Genomic DNA, 19896 nt, shown 5'->3' with positions numbered 1-19896 from the left:
GGGCTTTGAGCGGTTACCGGAACAAATGAGTTAGTTTTCCTATAGCTACAAAGGTTTGGTTGCTCTCCCCATACCACTAGATGTACCAGATCTTACTAAACAATACTAACCCACAACAGTAATGCACCTCTCCTGCAAGGACAATTCCTTGGCCTTCTGCGAGATCTGAACGTAGCTGCCGCTCTGTTCCTTGATCTGCTTGATGTAGTTGCCGCCTTTGCCGATTATCATGCCAGCTGTCGAGTTTGGCACCAAGATCTTCACCTGAAAACAAATTTACTGTTTAAGATCTTTATGTTGGAAAAATGTTTCAATATTTTTTTATGTTCGCAGACGAAGCGAGAGGCTTATTCCCAGTAGTTCGGTCCATTACCAATGTAAACAAATTGCTAATAGACTGCCGACCGCTAACACGCACGAACATACTTCAACTTTCGTTCAGTTACCGAGAAATTGATTGAAAAAACTTTAAGCGCAGTGGCACGTGCCTAGTCCTGGATCAGCAACTTCTAGCATTATAGAACTAAGCTGGGAACACAATGTCTCTGGGAAAGTTCAACAACCTTGCAATATGATTTAATAAAAAATTTTTTGTTCAGACAAAAAAAAATTACTAATCTAACTCGACTACTTGGCTAACGCTTGTGTCCAAAGCAACGATTGCCAAACAAGCTACAGAAATCTGTCGTCTGTTGTCAAGACAACATTAAAACCGACGCATCAAATACCTCGTTACACCAAGTACTCCGTCACTCGGGTTGCTAGATTTTTTTTCAGCGTATAAGGGACAAATTCCCCCTTAAATAGGCAAAAAAAATACGGGATTTTAGTTTTTTACCCGGGACAAATAAAAAACAAAATTATATAGTGACTTTCTTTATTTTATTTGATATTTTTCCAAGGAGCAAGTCAGTTTTAACATATGTATTTATAAAAATCAATACAACTATATTCGTACGGTTCGAATACGGGACAGAGTCAGTCCCGCCGGGATATTTTAAACTAAGCCTAAACTACGGGACGGGAAATACTGGACGTCGTGCAACCCCATCCGTCACCGACATCAGTCTCATCACCAACACATGGGCTATCAACACATAACGTCATTAACTGTGACTATGCGGATAATTGTTAATGTAAAAAAATAAGAAACGCTTATTTATTTATAACTAGTAAGTAATATTCGTGATGACTAATGAGATGATGACTATTCTTATATCATAGACAAGCAGAGGTTACGATAGGCAAGAAGCCGATCGTCTATACTAATATTATAAAGAGGAAAGATTTGTTTGTTTGTTTGTTTCGAATAGGCTCCGAAACTACTGGACCGATTTGAAAAATTCTTTTTCCATTAGAAGCCGACATTGTCCCTGATGAACATAGGCTACTTTTTTTAATTTTTTTTTATTTTATTTTTTTTGGTTTCATGTGTGTTTTAATGTTTCCGAAGCGAAGCGAGGGCGGGTCGCTATTTTAAATAAAACAGAACGAACCAACTCTAATTCACGAGATGAGCGAACGGGACAAATGTTTATCAACCTTGAATAGTAAAAGGCACTTGAAAAGAAGCAGAATACACAGAAAATATGATCGATCTAAGAATCAGAAATTTTTAGTGATACCATCCGCTGTATTTTGAATTTAATTCTTCTGGTTTAATGAATACATTTGCTACGTTGGTTTCATCTATGATATCAGAAACTTTATGTTTTCCCCTAATAAAAAACAAAAAAATCTAATGCTCAATTTATTTTATGAATTTTTGTCTTATTATAATTTTTTATTGCTTAGATGGGTGGGCGAGCTGACGGTCCACTTGGTGTAAAGTGGTTACCGGAGCCCATAGACATCTATTTACGAAAATTCCGCAACCCACCTTGAGATATGAGTACTAAAGTCTCAGTATAGTTACAACGTCTGCCCCACCCTTCAAACCGAAACGCATTACTGCTTCACGGCAGCAATAGGCAGTATCGTGGTACCCACCCGTGCGGACTCAAAAGACGCCCTGCCACTAGTATTACTGTCAATAACATATTATAGAATTTAAGTATATGGTATTTTAATAAATATTTTCCTTTTAAAACACTTATACATACTGACCCAAGGATTATATTATGATTAGACAATTCTATTATCGCTGGCGTTAGACCAGCCGTGAGATGAAATGAAGACTCTCGTTTTTATGTAGTTCCATTATCTACATGCCCTTGATGTCTATAGGATCCGGAAGCGTCTTAACGAGCTCATCAACTCCACTAAAATCATTATCAAAAGATACATTTATATACGCAAATACACTGATTTCATAAACAAACACTATACAAGTACAGTATTTATTGTAAGTATAGGTATAATTTAAAACCAGTCTTAGAATGCAGTCAGTTCCGCAGAACGATCAAGGTGACCTCACGATAATGACTCAGTTTTGTCTCAACAGGTTATATCATTAGTAATAATACATTTATTTGTTGTTAACAAAATTGAAAAGTGCTTATTGCGGTATTTTAGAAGATTTTCGAGAGTTTGTAGATCATCATGGCTATAAATGAGTAGAAGAGCTCACGTCCCACTTGACGTTAAGTGACGATACCACTTTTTTTCCTACTTAAGCTGATGGTCTTGAGAAACCATTTCAGCGTAATGTTAACAAGTAGGTGAGCTCACGGGGCTCAAACCTGACACGACACTGCTAACATTAACCCTAGCCAGAGCAATACTTCGCAGAATGTACCACTGGATCGGAAACGCGACCCACTGAGAAGATCCGGCGATAAACTCAGTGGGCTGTGTCTGTGAGTTAATTTACTTATCGAGCCCTTTGTCGCAAGCGACGGGTTCGACGAGAACAAGATACCACTACACACGTCTTTCAAAGTTGAGTCTCTCCTATTCTCTAAACTGAAACGCAGACCGCTACACGGCAGAAACAGACCGGATTGTGTTAGTTGCCCGTAAAGATTCACAATTCGTCTTTTCGCATTAAAAGTGTAGGTACAATTTCCAAAAATATTCGAAATTGAGTAAATAATAATCATTTGTTATCACCAGTATTTTTCTCATAAATACTGTCAAAAGAGCGTAGTTTAGTTTTAGTTTACATATGTTTTGACTACTATTAACAAAATTAATACGTTACATAATTTTATCTTACTTTAAAAGACAGATAATTTAACTGGCAAAAAATAAAAAATAGAATAGCAAAGGTAATTAATATTAAAAATACCAAAAAAAATACAAAATTAAAAATACATAAAATATGTTAAATTTTTTTTTTATTGCTTAGATGAGTGGACGAGCTCACAGCCCACCTGGTGTTAAGTGGTTACTGGAGCCCATAGACATCTACAACGTAAATGCGCCACCCACCTTGAGATATAAGTTCTAAGGTCTCAATTATAGTTACAACGGCTGCCCCACCCTTGAAACCGAAACGCATTACTGCTTCACGGCAGAAATAGGCAGGGTGGTGGTACCTACCCGTGCGGACTCACAAGAGGTCCTACCACCAGTAATTACGCAAATTATAATTTTGCGGGTTTCATTTTTATTACACGATGTTATTCCTTCACCGTGGAAATCAATCGCGAACATTTGTTGAGTACGTATTTCATTAGAAAAATTGGTACCCGCCTGCGGGATTCGAACACCGGTGCATCGCTCAACACGAATGCACCGGACGTCTTATCCGTTAGGCCACGACGACTTCAAAAACCTTTAAAATGCTTTCCTGTAAAATTAGTAAGTTTTGAGATTATATACAGTTTTAATGCGAGATGACGAATTCACCACACTGCCGGTAATTACGAAACTCTATTAACTAAAAAACAAACAGTTTGCGGGAATTATATTTCTATTCCTTGATCCTACGTAACTGTTTAATAATATAGCATTAAATATGTTGGCAAGCATTAAACTGACTCCATAATTTAGTAATGAACTCTAATGGAATAACAATGTGAGCATGTTTCTGCTATTTTAATTGTTCTAACGCGCTACGTGCTATTGCATAAACGGGCGTTTTTTCGCCAGATTACGTCAAGCTACAACGATCACATATTCGCGTGTTTGACGCGTTCCTAGAGTTACCGTCTATCGCCGAATACAGGAAATCTAGAAAAAACCTGGACCCCGTTACCGATAATTTTAGGGAAATGTTGCATCAAAGTACCGAAACTGGAATTGAGACCGACGTATGTCGAAAATTTTCTGTATGTTAAGTGGCTTTTGTAAAAATTGGCTTTTTTCTACTACCTACGCCGAAAGTTCGGTTTTCCTCCCGCTGTACAGGGAAGAAGGCGTAACTTTTCCTCCCTGGGTACTGACAAGTGCGCATGCGCTTACATCTACGTCTATGTCTTCTCTCACGAACCTAAAGTGTTCCGCCATTGTTGATCTCGGGTAATTTGCAATATTGTGTTTAGTGTAAAAGTGAAATAAACAAAAGGAAATAAATTTTAATAGTGAAGTATTAAACAAAGATGAGTTCATCAGACAGTTCTTATTCAATTAGCAGTAGGTAGTTTATTTAAAAATAAAAAAACAGTTAAAGGGGGGGGGCTCTGCCCCCTCCCTTCCCCGGGCCAGGGCTTCACCCCTGGACCCCGTCTCGGTACTCCACGAACTTTCGGCCTGGTAGGAGAAAAAATGGTATGTGCACCGCGGGAAAAAAGTAGGACATCTTATCCCGCGTTTTACAATTTTACACGAAGTCACGTTTTGATATCCTTTGGCTCGGATAACTGATAAACCCCAGAGAGGCAAATGAGTTCGTTTCCGTACAAATAAATAAAAAATCAGTTACAGAGGATTTTTATAGCAGACTAGCGACCCGCCCTCGCTTCGCTTCGGAAACATTACAACACACATGAAACCAAAAAAATAAAATAAAAAAATAATAAAAAAAAGTAGCCTATGTTCATCAGGGACAATGTCGGCTTCTAATGGAAAAATAATTTTTCAAATCGGTCCAGTAGTTTCGGAGCCTATTCGAAACAAACAAACAAACAAATCTTTCCTCTTTATAATATTATATATTATATATATATATATATATATATATATATTAGTATAGAATAGATATAGATATAGATTGAGGCGATTAATTAGCAAATTCTTGTAAAACATGTAAAACACAAATATAAAAAGAACATAAAAGAGGAGGTGTTTGTTTGTAACTAAGACCATTAGCTTGCGTAAGGCCTATCGCTGTTTACCGCTTACGAAGCACTTTCAAAGCTCAAACATTACCTTAACGCGTGAGCTTCAAAGCTCGTGTACAAAGTCTGCGGTTCGAAGGGACGTTTGTTTCGTTTAACTTGTAGCGGGCCCGGTATAACTCGACTAATTCAACTAAACTAATAGTGATGTAACATCGATTACAATAATACCCTTTGCGCTTTGACATTTTTGCACGATTTCAATCAGCAATTGTTTGTAACGCGATTTCCACATTTGACATGTATGCAAAGGTCCCCGTTAACACAGTAACAAAAATATAAAAAGTAATTGCAAGGCACTGTTATTTTTTTTGTAACATTAGCTATGTATTTGCAAATTCTAATATTTTCTGAAGTTACCTTAGTTTTATATCTATATATATAAATAAAAAAATTATTCCATTATGTCCGTTTTTAGACAATTCAATAGATTGTGATGAAGCTTTATTCAATTGTTTTTGACACTCTAGGCAAGGTTTTTATCATAGTACCATGATCATACGATAGGTGGCGTACGAGTGGATTCACAACATCAAAGTTTTTCATACTACTATCGACGGTCACAGTTAAGCGAGACTAAGTTTAATTCACTACTTGGAAATGAAGTGGAATTTGAAAATAGTTCCTACTGTTTTCAAAATAGATAGATCAATGTAAGTATGAAAATAATAATAACTTGAAATAAAATAGTACAAAACCTATTTTCGCCTTCTCCGAAATAACATATCTTCTTCCTAAATACTTTTTCAATCAAACAAATTTGACCAAAAATATTACACACTCATTTGGACGTCACAGCACTGGCGATGTTGCGCGGATCCCAAACATTTAAACATGAGAGTGGACTCAGAGAGTGCGTATACGAAGCGAGAAGGTCCTACTCAATATTAAAAGGAAATTCCCGTCCAATTAATAAAAACAGCGGTAATAAAAGTTTTTATTGACAGTCTACTTAATGTTCATTTCTATTAAAATGGGTATTTGTGTATAATGTGATCAAATTAAACAATTTCAATGTTATTTTTCGTTTACATAATGAGTAAAAGCCAAATTTAACGTTGACTAATCGTAAAATCTTCTATGCACATAAATTATGGGATAGAAACATGGTGGGCTCTATTTTGTTTTGACTAGTTTATTTACTGAGCTGTTACATCATATACGTCACGTTACTCGAAGAAAGAAAGCGTTTTAGTGGATTGATTCATTTTATTAATGAAATTCTTATGTTTGTCATATATTGGTAGATTATGCTCTATTGTATACCAAAATAGTAAAACGTAAAACTAAATTACGGAAACTTTATACATTAAAGCACGATGGTTAGCATTATCACTGTTAACGATCACTTTCAGGCAGCCGAAATATATCAATAAAATCAAAGGATAAATGATAGCGGCCTAATAATATAAAGTTCTTAAATTGTATGAATGAGATTATTAAATCTTATACATTTAAATGAGCAATTCTTGTATATATAGATATAATCTGCATCTCGGAAACGGCTCCAATGATTTTCATAAAATTTAGTATACAGGGGATTTCGGGGGCAATAAATCGATCTAGTTACGATTTCTTTTCAGAAAATTTTGTTTTATTCGTGTTTTCAATAATCAACTCTTCCCGACATCTATTGGCGAATAATAATACTATTTTTCTTAATTGAGGGCAACTAACCGCTTTAAAGACACAACAAGATGGCGTTATCACAAAAAAAAACCGAGGAAAGCTCGGTCATCATCTAGTAACAATTAAATTAAAACAGAATTTTACAAAAAAAAAAACTTATTTTCGACGCTTGAAAGGCAAACGTGACTAAGCGACAATGCGTGAACTTTACAGTAGACTAATTTAAAGTTGAAATACCTGAAAAAAAATTATTTTAACGAATCTAACTACAGTAGAATCTAGCTATTAGCTGTAGGATTGAAATGATTTTAATAGACCTAGAAATATATTTTTTTTGCGCATCGAATATGGTTATTGCCTATCATTTATGTACAAAGCAGTTATTGTCGCTTGGTCATGTTTGCCTTTCAAGCGTCGTTTTGGTATTTAGGATTATTTACACTTCAACGATAAAATGACTGGCCGAATCATTTCTAGCGTATCCACCAAACAAACCCCTTACTTAAAAGCTGTAGTAATATTTCAAACTTTGCAACAGTTGCGTGCAAACACTCGTTCACGATTATTTTCATCGCAAACTTTGTCCAAGTTAATTAAAAGCGGTTCGTGCGGGGTCCTTACCCCCGCCGCGCCGCCGACTTCGCGAGACCGGCTAACGGCACGCCATTTGCATACGAATCGACACCCTACGACCCTCGGACGGAGGACTCCATTCTATTTGCCCATTAAGCAAACTAATTTTCGAACGGTGTAAAATTTTATTAGAAATGAATTTTGAATATTAACCAGGCTTCGAGTGGATTTTTTCGATTCTGCTATATATAGTAAGTGCTGACTCTGTCCATTGATATTACAAAGTGAATACACGTGTTTGGGAGTATCTAACTCTACCACAATCTAAAACGATGGTAAGTTTTTTCGTCAACACATCAAAGCCATTTCATGTATAATTCATGTGTATTTGCACGTGTCCACACGATCGCCGATCAATCTTTCTAGTACTTTCTACGAACAACAGCTAAAGATTTCCTGTATGATATTAGCCCGGTAACATTCGAAATGAGTGAACTAGCCGAGATTGAATTTCCCAACCTTTTTTTTTCCTACCAATGCTGAGACACGCAACTATGGTATCAACCACAACCACACTTCTGTAAACAGAATTTTCTTTTGACCTCTTGGACCGTCTTATTGAACTAATGTAATTGTACTAGAATATTACGCACTATTTTTTACTGGTGGTAGGACCTCTTGTGAATCCGCACGGGTAGGTACCACCACCCCGCCTATTTCTGCCGTGAAGCAGTAATGCGTTTCGGTTTGAAGGGTGGGGTAGCCGTTGTAACTATACTGAGACCTTAGAACTTATATCTCAGGGTGGGTGACGCCTTTACGCTGCAGATGTCAATGGGCTCCAGTAACCACTTAACACCAGGTGGGCTGTGAGCTCGTCTACCCATCTAAGAAATAAATAAAAAAACACTTTTCGCTAAAATTAGACACAATTTAAACTACTTTTATGGCTTTTTTCATAACTCAGTTTCTTTCTGATAATGATTTTTTTAATGATAAAATGGTAAATCTGTACCTATTAAATTTCAACGAAGAACACATTAAGTAAATTATTGAAGAGGTCAAGAAAAATTTAAACAAAAGTAATCCAATTTTAAATTTACAATCTATATATTAATACGTGAAGCAAAAACTTTGTATCCCTTTTTACGAAAATTGCGCGGACGGAGGAGTATGAAATTTTCTACACTTATAGAGAATATAGAGAAGAAGTGCACTATGCTAATTTTTTTTAAAAATAATGCATAAAATATACATTAAATCAATAAAGAAAACATTACACACACTACATGCCATGTATTTGACACACACACGCATGTATACTATTTATTGTCAAACTTTTGTTCTTGAGGTCTGTGGTCAAATTGGAAATAGATTAAATATTGTTTGTCTTTATTAATAATTTTTTATAGTGTAGCCTTGGCGAAATTTGTGATTATTGAAGTATAAAATACAATCATAACAGTGTACAAACTTACAATTCCAATTAATTATAGTCGAATTTCGACTACTGCGGGACCTCTAGTAATAATAATTTCATGGTAATTAGATGCTAATAATGACACGGGTATCTCTACTCTGTTCCTACTGGTGGACAGGTTATCAATCACATTAGCGCATGTTGTTGAGGTGACGATGTTGTCAGATGTTGGTATATTTTTAACGCGTTATCCGCAGTCGGGTTCGAATGTTGCCGATAACAATAGCAGCTGCAGTCCTGTTTTTTCGTTTTTATTCCGATAGCATACAAAACACATTCGTGCCCAAAATATCGTGTTGTTATCCGCATGATGTAGTGCCAAGTATGACGTAGTTTTCAGTAAGAAGCGGCTTGGATTTGCTCCCAGCATTGCTGAAGTCCATGGGCGACGGTAACTACTCACCATCAGGTGTAGACGGTATGCTCTTCTGCTTATAAGGGCATAAAGAAAAAAACCAAAGCTTTTTGTGGTAATAACGTGCGGAAAAAGCGTTTTCATTTTCTGCTAAATAAGGAAAACATAAGGATAATAAATAAACTTTTTCTGTTTTGCACGAATCCTATGACTAGGATTATGACTAATTGAAATTATTTTGACAGTTTAATCTCACGTATATTATTGTCATTATATTTGAAGTTCATCAAAATCATTAAATGTTCGAAAAAGTACTTCGTCTGGTTAATATAATAGTTTGCTTAAATTCTTCGTTTTCATGGTCACGAACGTTTATGTTATTGTTGGTGTTGTATGAATTCATCAGTCGATCTCAATTAATTAAACAGGTCGCTTTTCGAATCATTCTACGGCGAGCATTAGCTGTTTGTGTAGCTCTCTTTCCAGTGAACAACGATGTAAAATTCATTTCTAAAGGAACTCTTCATGATTTCAAAATAAGTCTAGTCAACGGAAAGTTTACTCATTCACATAATTATTATTTTAGTAAAAGTAGGAGTAATATTTTAAAAAAACTTTTGTTTGAATATCGCATATCTTGAACTCTCAAAGATTCTTCGACTCTTTATTTTTTTTATACTAGAAAGAACAAACTTCAATACTGTCTGCAAGTTTCAATGTATTTAAACGAAGAACTTCGATGCGATTTTGAATTTGTTTGATGTTTTTATCGCAGTCGGAGTTCAACGTTCTTTACGGAGCAAAGTTCATTCAAATTTCAAAGATCATGTCAAATGTAATGACAATTACCTGTTTGTCTCTGTCCTGAGGCATTTTAGTGTCGACTCCCTCCGGGAATGGCTTCACGAGCTCTGGCTTCTCTTTAATCTTCTCCATAATGAAGTCCAACACAACCATGATCCCCTCCACCGAGCCGGTGATCAGACAAGCGCGTTCCATTGTACCTGTATCAAAGAAAATATTCAATTTAGCCAAGTTATAGATATATATATATAAAAATGAACTGCTGTTCGTTAGTCTCGCTAAAACTCGAGAACGGCTGGACCGATTTGGCTAATTTTGGTCTTGAATTATTTGTGCAAAGTCCAGAGAAGGTTTAAAACGTATATAAATATGAAAATGCTCGGAATTAAATAAAAATAACAATTTTGTTTTCCCTTTGATATGTCCCCCGTCGAACGGATTCCTTTTGTTTGTTTTAAGTTTATTTTATACAAAAGTTTAGGTCTTTTATTTATCGATTGAGGCACTACGAAGTCTGCCGAGTCAGCTAGTTTGAAATATAATATTTTATTTAACAGAAAATAATGAGTTACTCATATTTTCCTATATTGAAAGTATTTACATAACCTTGGAGGTCTTTTGTTGTGATATTGTCCAGATGAAAGTTAGCTTTTTAGTTTCGTTTAGCGAAAACAATAGTAAAAAAAAAACAGTTACAACTATTATTACTGACGCTGCGGCCTAATCGAGAAAAAAAAAAGGATAATTTGAGCGGTCAAGTATATTCGATTCGAAAACAAATAGGATCGAGTGAATAATAGAACAGAAATTTCCTAAAACCAACAAAACCTTCGAATGCTTCATCGAATATCCGATAAAGCGGTAATTCTTTATCACAATACCAATCTTTCCGGTCCCCACATTCCGCCCTAACGATGATGAAATGTTTTCCAAGCTAATAAAGCAATACAAATCGTTTGGTCGTGTAGGTACTCGATGAGATACACACAGTTCAGTAGGCTGCCGATCGAGGGCAAGGCAAATAGGACACGATATAATCAATACTAATCCGAAGACCGAGAAATGTAAACGAGGTGCGAAGGAAACGTACTCACCGCTCGTGAGTTTATTTAAATATCGCAAGTGTCCGCGTGCTAGTCGAAGTTCGATCTTAATCATCGACACAACTCTCAATTTATTTGATGTAATACATTTTCATTGTGTAGGGCAAGGAAAATAATACCAAGTACTAAATTACTAAAGTATAAAAAGTACTAAAAGAATACCAGGAATACCTAGTACCAATACTAGTTACGAAATGAATAAAAACAGTTGATAAACAGTTGTTGAAGAGCAAAACTTACTAACTCTTTTGTCTATGTTAATTACGAAAATATCTGCTTTTGACCTTTTTAGAAGACTTTTTCATTTCTTGCGCGATAATGGGTATCGTAATGCAGAGGGATTGCTTATGATAAAATAATCTTTCAAAACCGCGAACACTCGTAATAACAATAATAATAATAATAACAGTTCTACTTTATAGCATGTATACGATATGAGTTAAACACTGGTTCGCCTCGAATATCACCACAACAGCTTAGCACACCAGACCAAAGAAAATCAAAACAAAAAAAATATATTAAACCATCCAACTATAATTTTACGTCAACGCAACACCAAATTATTTGCTTCACGGTTTTATTGAGTCAGTAACAACACAAAACGACCGGTTCGAATAACTGCGACGATCCTTCGAAGCAAACTTCTTTATGTTATGCTGTCACGCATTGTTTCAACCATGAGCCACACTGAAATCGGTCTTCAATTTCTGACCGGGTTATCCAGGATTGATCCGACCAACGAATTTATTTTCCAAAACAACCTGCTAATTTTATTGCTTGCTATTGGGCTATAAGTGTCATTATTTTTATGGTTACCATTTTCTGCAATTTAGAATTATACTCCTACATTCCCTACATACGAATACCAAAAACGATATTGTAAAATTGATGATTAGATCTTTCTAAATAAATTATGCAAAAATTATTTAGTTGAAGTTTCGGCACATCCATCGCAGCGAGAGATCAGATGTTATTGTTATATTATATTTACTTATATGTAACTAAAGCCCAATAAATAAATAAATGAATTAACGTACTTTCGTGAGCAGTAGATACCATCACTACTCGCCTATATTATATAACTTTTCTTTTTACAAAATATTGCAGACTTCACAGTATAGTACCTACGCTAGGTTAATAACGACTAGACCAACAAGACGATTAAGTATTGAATTATGCATTGGACATGTCACAAGAGAACAGGCCATCAATCTTTTACATGTACACGTGTATTTTGAAATAAAAGATTAGAAACCCGATTTATCATTTTTTATGGCTTAGACTGGTGAAAGAGCTCTCGGCCCAACCAACGTTAAGTTTTTACCGGAGCTCAGACAACAACGTAAGTACCGTCACCCTCCTAGAAATATGAGAACATGTTTAAATTATATAATATAACGATTATCGCACCCTTCAAGCTCATTATCACTTCGCGGCAAAAATAGGCAGGGAGGAGGTAACTACGTATGCAGCTTCCAAACCTTTTCTTATTGCTGCACTATTCCCGCAAAATGATCGTAATTTTCGTTTCAAATAAACACTTGGCTCGGCACGTGGATAGCTGACGGGCGCAGTACATATTTGGCTTTAGTACGAGTTGGCACAGATTCCACTTGCAACTTTTTTGCAAAAGATCTACAAACTACTTCTAATTTATTTTATGTTAAGAGATATCCTAATACAAGAACTAGATAAATACATAGAATTTACGTGTTATTATATCGAGACCCACCAAAAAATTACATTAATTCTCATTATATGCGATTGATTATCTTCAAAAGTGGTTTCTTCAAATCTTTTCGTAATAAAATCTAGCCTACTCACTAACTATAATCCTAGCTTCCTTGCATGTAATGCCTATTTCTGCTTCGAAACGTTTCAGGCTTCATACTATATATGTAATCACCCTATGTATCGGGGTGGGGGCGGTAATCCATTGGAGCTATAAAAATGCATGTTTTATTCCAAGTCCAAAAAGTGAATTGGGTCAAATATTGGAACAAAACCAACAGGGTTACATTATTCTAAATATGTACAGTTTTTGGCCCACTAAGCTCAATTATCACAGCATTGGACGAGTACCAAGTGATAATGACCCGTATTATGAGCAAGTCTAGTCGTTATGCGCTATGTTATACGTGTTAAATTCCCGTGTAGGTATTGAAGGTCAAGGCGTTACTCAATACAACCAGTATTTATTGCATAATTTCACCAGGTTTTCCCTCTTAGAATAGTTGTTTGACCAGTTTAGATGTTTAGTAATGGTCTTTTAGTATTAGTTTTGTCATCGCCTGCTAATAGTTAAGTGTTTGTTTGATAAATTTAGTCAGAAGACATGCAGTGGTGTTAATGTGATAATTCACATGCTTTTCCAATGATTACAGTAGCAAGAGAACTTTTATAGATTTACTTAGGCTAACTTATACTGCTGAGAATCTGAGTCTACTTAATCATAAGGGATTACTTAACTTTAGACATTGTTTAGAAAAGAGCCAGTTAGTTGCGATTGACTAACAACCTCATCTCAACCCAAATTCAAAGGTAGCAAATGGAGAAGGTATGTAAGAAAATAAGATAAAAAGATCCTATGATTATTTTGATTAATGACCGGCACCTTCGTTATTTCAAACTAGATAAAACGAAAAAGCGACACCAAGGGAGAGAAACTAACACACGTGTTTTTTTCGGCTAAACAACGGCTACACTGGAAAGATCTTTCACCTCTTAACTTGTAAGTATTCAAGATGGCAGATTCCTCCTATTAAAAAATACATAACTAATACTCTATCATAGATGAGCTGGTTACCGAACGTGAATGGCACTGTCTACCTTGAAACATGACCTAGTAACAATTATTATTGTAGTATAATAACAACCAAACCTACGCATTCAGCGGAAATATAGTTTTTGTTAGAAATAGGAAATAATTAATATAGAATCTTCCTGATCTTTTTATTACTTATATATTAGCCACTGTACTGTAACTATAAATGCGAAGTTTCAATTTTGAAATACATCAATTTTATTTTATTTTGATTTTAATTTCTGTTGTATGTTTTATTATCAGCCAAGACTAACGTATAAAGTATGTCTCGTTCTTATATAAAGTACAGAGAATCCTATTGTTGGCCAGATAGCAGTGATTTTATCAGGAATTATTTATTCTATATTTAATTCCTACTAATTACTAAATGTACTTACTGTACTAGACGTAACATAATACGACTTAATTCTAATTCACACTGAAACGGTTGAATGATACAAGCACCGCATCACCACGTTAATTGTTCGTTTAACACGCTTAATCGTTTCAAGGCTTATGTCATATAAGAACATAAATCTAAATATATTAACCAATTACATAAAGGCCCGTCGACGGATAGGTAAAACCTTGCGCGCCCAAGTTATATCGAGTATACTGCGGTGCGATCCTGAATCTTAAGATAAAGCAATTTGTACATAATATGGTTTTTGTGATGCAGTAGAAATTTTGGGACGTTGAAATGCATTCAGTCGTGAAGTAGAACAGTTTGAAAGACGTCAGTCGCAAATAAGCCCGACAGTAATTGTAGCATAAATGGGTGAAGTACACACGCTTATATAGGCAGGCCGCGCAGGACCGATGTTTGTGGCCAGGCTCGGGGGAAGCCTATGTCCAGCATTGGACGTCTCTGGGCTGAATAGAAATATTTTGACTATAAACTATAATATGGATGAATAGGGCGACTTGTGGACCTGCTCGGGTAGTTACCACCGCCCTTCCTATTTCTGCCGTGAAGCAGTATGGTTTCGGTTTGAAGGATGGAGCAGCCGTTGTACTGTAAAAACTGAAACTTACAACTCAAATTGCCTCTAGAAGGGTGGTGGTATTGTTGATGTATATGGGCGCTGAAAACTACTTAAAAGCAGATGCGCCGTGACCTCGTCCACCTCTTTAAACGATAAGAAAAAGTTTTTGGATATGAATATGCCAAAAAGAGTGAATAACAAAAACGTAAAGATCTCTATCTGGTAGTAATACATATCGAGAGCCCACACGGTTACACCCATCCCTTGTCACATTCACACGTAAATTTGAACGAAAATCAGACAACTAGTTTATCAATAAACAAGTAAATCGCAACATGGCGGACAACACCTAAAGTACTAACTAACTAAAGTACTTCACTAACTTTTCCACCAAAACGCTTCGCTGTGTCAGGAACAATAAACTGAACAAACCAACTAGACCGGCGGATTTTGGAAACTTTAAAAATTTTCCTAATTCATACAATGTTCAGAAACAATTTGGTCAGTCGGTATTTGGGAATGTTACATTAAAGAATCCAGCGTGGACAATAACCCCGTTTTTGGAAATGGGCCACAATTTACATTTCAAACGAGCGCACCCGACAGGTCTACCTAAAATAAGCTTTTCAACCCATTTGACCATAGGGACTAGTGTACCCCTAAAATGGTAAACGTTGGCGTAGACGACGCGATGTTGAAATTATCGCTGCAATAGCAAATTCACTTTTCGGTCCAAGGTTACTGACATGTCATGTCATGTCATGTCACATCTAGCCATTCGGAACAAGAGGATGGATTCTAATTTAAGTATTTGAAATTGGTTCCAAAATAAAGTATATTTATGAATATCCATTAAATAATCGGGTAGAAACATTGAACATAACCATAGAGCCCTTAATGAGACAAAATAAACTCGAATAAAAGTTTTTTAAGGGTGATTCTGGTTTTTTTTGGTGTGGAAATGAAATTGTTTAATTTTTTAATCTGTAGAACGTTGACTCAATTGCTTTACTCATGACTACCTACATCGAAAGACCTTTTCCGCTATAGCATTGCCTATTAGGCAACGGATGTGGGTGATGAAAAATAATTAGAAGACATTTTAAAATTAAATCCAACTATTTACTTTTCAAACGAAAAGTCGCTTCGTCAAAACGAAGCGCATTAATTTTCGTCGTCTTCCATCATCGCATGACGAATGTCTGTACAACATAGCATCGCAGTAAAATCGCCTCTATTACCATTGCCTTAAGTAACATTAAATTCTCGTGTTATTTCGTTTCGTCTATGTCAGTATGTCAAGATGAATGGTACGTTTTTCGGTCAAGGTCGGCTGAAAGTAAATGTTGGATTGTGTGACAGGAGACTATGAGAATAAGATATTTAGTTTTAACTATTATGTTATTTAAAAACGCTATTTAGGCGTTCTGGTTGCATAATTAAAAAGTGTACTGGACTTGAGACACATCCATGAGCAACGGTAAGCACTCACTTTTTCTTTGTTGTATTGTTTTCTCTTCACTACAAATACGAGTAATTATGGAATAAGAATTCCATTCCGTGTATGGAGTGAACATTACAAACGAATTTATCGTTCGTTATTGCTTTGAACATTTCCGACATGGAAATTTTGATTTCAAAAATGAACCCCGTGGTCATCCGAAAACTAAAGTCAATAACGACGAATTCAAGACGATAGTGGAAGCTGACGATATTCGATCTACCACTGCTTTAGCAGCAGCTTTCAACGTGAGCATCCAAACAGTATGGGTTCATTTTTCGTCAAATTGGCAAGGTAAAAAAACTCGATTAGTGGGTGCCCCACACCGATTGTCCGATCGCCAGCGCGACGAACGCATTAATGTGTGCCTTGCGTTGCTTAACAGCATAGAAACGAAGGGATTTTGATCACATGTCACACGCGATAAAAACGGATTCTGTTTGATATTCGTAAACGGTCATTATGCTAGTTGGATTCTGGTTCAGCACTTCATGGACGCCCCAAATGAAAACTTATCCCTAAAAAAGTCATTGTCACAGCTTCATGCCAAATAGCACCAGCATGCGTAAATGTTCTGTAAGAAACTGGATAAAATGATGAAGAAGCTTGCGAATCTCCGGCCAACTTTGGTTTATAGCTCGTCCCCGCTGCTCCTACGGTATCTAAGCTACAAGAGCCTAGGGTTGGGAGTTTTGCGTCGTACGGATAGGTAATACTCGCTAGACCATGCGCCGACAGAATCCTACTTTTTACAAAGTTTGGTCTACTTTTTGCAAGGACAACAATCAAAATCCGAGAAGCAGTACAAAATGCCTTTGAAGAGTATGTCGGCTCCCGTACTCTATTCAAGAAAGGCATTTAAATAATAATATTTTAAAAAAATCGCATCGATAGCATGGGTGTATTTTGATTGATAGAAATAAAAAATGTTTATAAAAATGACTTTTTTTTTAAACTAAACGACAACTTTATAGGCCAAGGAAACGCAATAGAAAGGTCTACACTCCATTTTCTCTTCGTAGAGTATATTTAAGTTTATCAATAAAAACATGATAAATACGTTATTTTTTCAAAATTCCAATAGATCTTACGGTAGCCGTTGTCATGGTCGAATTTCGATCATTGAGTAAACACTAATTAATCTAAAAAATAACGTTTACTGGGAGCCAAAAAAGGTCATAAAATGCGAATCCTTTCTAAAACAAAATTTGCAATACACTGACCCGACCTTATGTATGTTGTTGAAATATTGTTACGTAATTAAAATTTATATATATTTTATAATGAGTTGATGGACAGCGTCGATATCCTCTTGTTGAGATATTTCGATAGTTCTAGATAACAGTTCAATGTGTGTGACAAACAAATCACACAACATCAGTTAGGTCGTTAGTGTTTTTGTCGCAAAGACCTAGGCAAATACCGTTATACATTATATAAAGACAAGAGATTTTAGAGTTGATATTCGTGTGGCAACAAACAAGCGCCTGCATTTCGAAGCGGCTATTCAAGGTGATACAAGTCGTTATTGATCGTTTCGAAAATGAATTGCTAAAATATTCAAACAGCTCGAGTTTTGGTGGCACATATACACTTAGACAGTGTAAACATTTTATTTGTGTTTTCGGTAGATTTTTGCAAAGTTTACTAGTAGTACTAGTATATTCGAAAATCGACCAGGTTTCACTGCGACAAAACCATATATACGAAGTATTCCTCATCCGTAGCACGATTCGGGCGCCACCTGCTCTAGCCGTCACAGAAGTACCACCTACTGGTGGTAGGCCCTCTTGTGAGTCCGCACGGGTAGCAGGGAGATGAACATGCGGCCCACCTGATGGTAAGTGGTTACCGTCGCTCGTGGACGTCAGCAATTCCAGGGGCAGAGCCAGGCCGCTGCCTACCGCTAAAGCAAGCTAGATCGATAACACGATCCAGGTTATGGTGTCTATAGGGTTCGGTAAGTATGAAATACAAGAGAATCTACGATGTTCGCCTTCCTGCAGCCTAAGCCAATGCTTGTAAAATCATCAGCATTGTCAGGGGTATTGCTACGCCGTTACTTACTTCAAATATCTATTATGTATTTCCAAGTACATTTTGATGGTATTCGTTTGTATAGAAATTCTTGTAACAAAAGAAATATTAAATTCTCAGTACGAATACAGCTTTGATAGTAGGAACCCTTTCAGGAATTTTTGGTAATAATTCAAAAGGTATTCAATATTCAGGGCAGCTTTTACGTTAAGAGTATTTTTTCCCCGAATGGATCCATTTTCTAGAATACTTGTTTCTGGGCTTTTAGCATACTTCATCTCCTTCATTATGCCTGTATCACGCACGGTTGGTTACAGGAGAAGTGGGAATATTATTTTTATTGTGTAACTCAACCTTCAAAGCTATTTTCAATCCTGATTTTCCATCTCACTCTCACCGTTCCAATGAAACTTGATATTTAACTAATCGTGCAAACTATCCTGTTCATTCTGTTTACTGGTGGTAGGACCTCTTATGAGTCCGCGCGGGTAGGTACCACCACCCCGCCTATTTCCGCCGTGAAGCAGTAATGCGTTTCGGTTTGAAGATTGGGGCACCCGTTGTAACTATACTGAGACCTTAGAACTTATATCTCAAGATGGGTAGCGCATTTACATTGTAGATGTCTATGGACCAGTAACCACTTAACACCAGGTGGGCTGTGAGCGCGTCCACCCATCTAAGCAATAAATAAAAACATGTATCACACGCCTACTTAACTGGTTAAAGTATTCGATAAAGTAAATTTCAATTAAGTGTAGTTCATTCACAATCCACGACAGGCATCCACTCTTCACTTACACACAAACACACATAAAATAAACGTGTCTGGACACACAAGTATCAGTCCGCGTCTGTGTGTGTCAACTCGTAGTCACGATAATCATAAAACCAGACAAATTAACACGTAAGGCCGTGAAAATATTTGCTGTGTTACGTGAAATTAACTCAGTGGTATTCATTCCATTCCATGTTACGTATATTGTAATTTGATATTTAGTGACTTACCGCTCGCTAACTTATATCAGACATAGAGCAACATAATTATATTAACATAACAAGACGATTGAAATCCTTTTAAATCACAAACATTAAGACTGTGTCAAACACCTTAAAGCTTACATCACATTGAAAACTGAAGTAGCTACATTTTAAGTAATATTTGTAACAAGAGATTTTTGCTATTAAAAATAAAACAAAATACCGACTATAATTTGAAGGATCATAGATGAAAATAAACACAACGTTGCCATTACGGCTAGTAAAAAGTTAAGTTAAACATTAAGTAAACTTATAAAATACACCCCTCTTCCACAAGTAATAACATCCACAGATGCTCAAAAAAAAGGTTTGCCTAGTAGTTTAATTACGATTGATGGTATCCCAGAATAGAAAAAAAACTA

General features: G+C 36.1%; 1 protein-coding gene across 8 annotated transcripts in view; it reads right to left on the bottom strand.

Annotated features, from left to right (window-relative positions):
* pasilla (RNA-binding protein Nova-1-like protein passilla) overlaps nt 1-19896 on the bottom strand; it is a 90222-nt gene that overhangs the window by 21207 nt on the left and 49119 nt on the right. For all 8 annotated transcript variants that reach the window (XR_016325382.1, XM_089738413.1, XM_028186336.2 and 5 more), the window contains 2 exons: nt 10109-10263; nt 111-264 (listed from right to left, as the gene is read on the bottom strand). Coding sequence is in view for 7 of the 8 variants with exons in the window: in XM_089738413.1 (XP_089594539.1) it covers nt 111-264; nt 10109-10263 (309 nt within the window). In the remaining variant the exon portion in view is untranslated. The remainder of the gene's footprint in view (nt 1-110; nt 265-10108; nt 10264-19896) is intronic.

This window comes from Bombyx mandarina, chromosome 25 (genome assembly GCF_030267445.1).
Source record: "Bombyx mandarina strain Sakado chromosome 25, ASM3026744v2".
Classification (NCBI taxonomy): Eukaryota; Metazoa; Arthropoda; class Insecta; order Lepidoptera; family Bombycidae; genus Bombyx; species Bombyx mandarina.
Note: the sequence above shows the minus strand (reverse complement) of the source record. Positions and strands in the feature narration are given on the sequence as shown.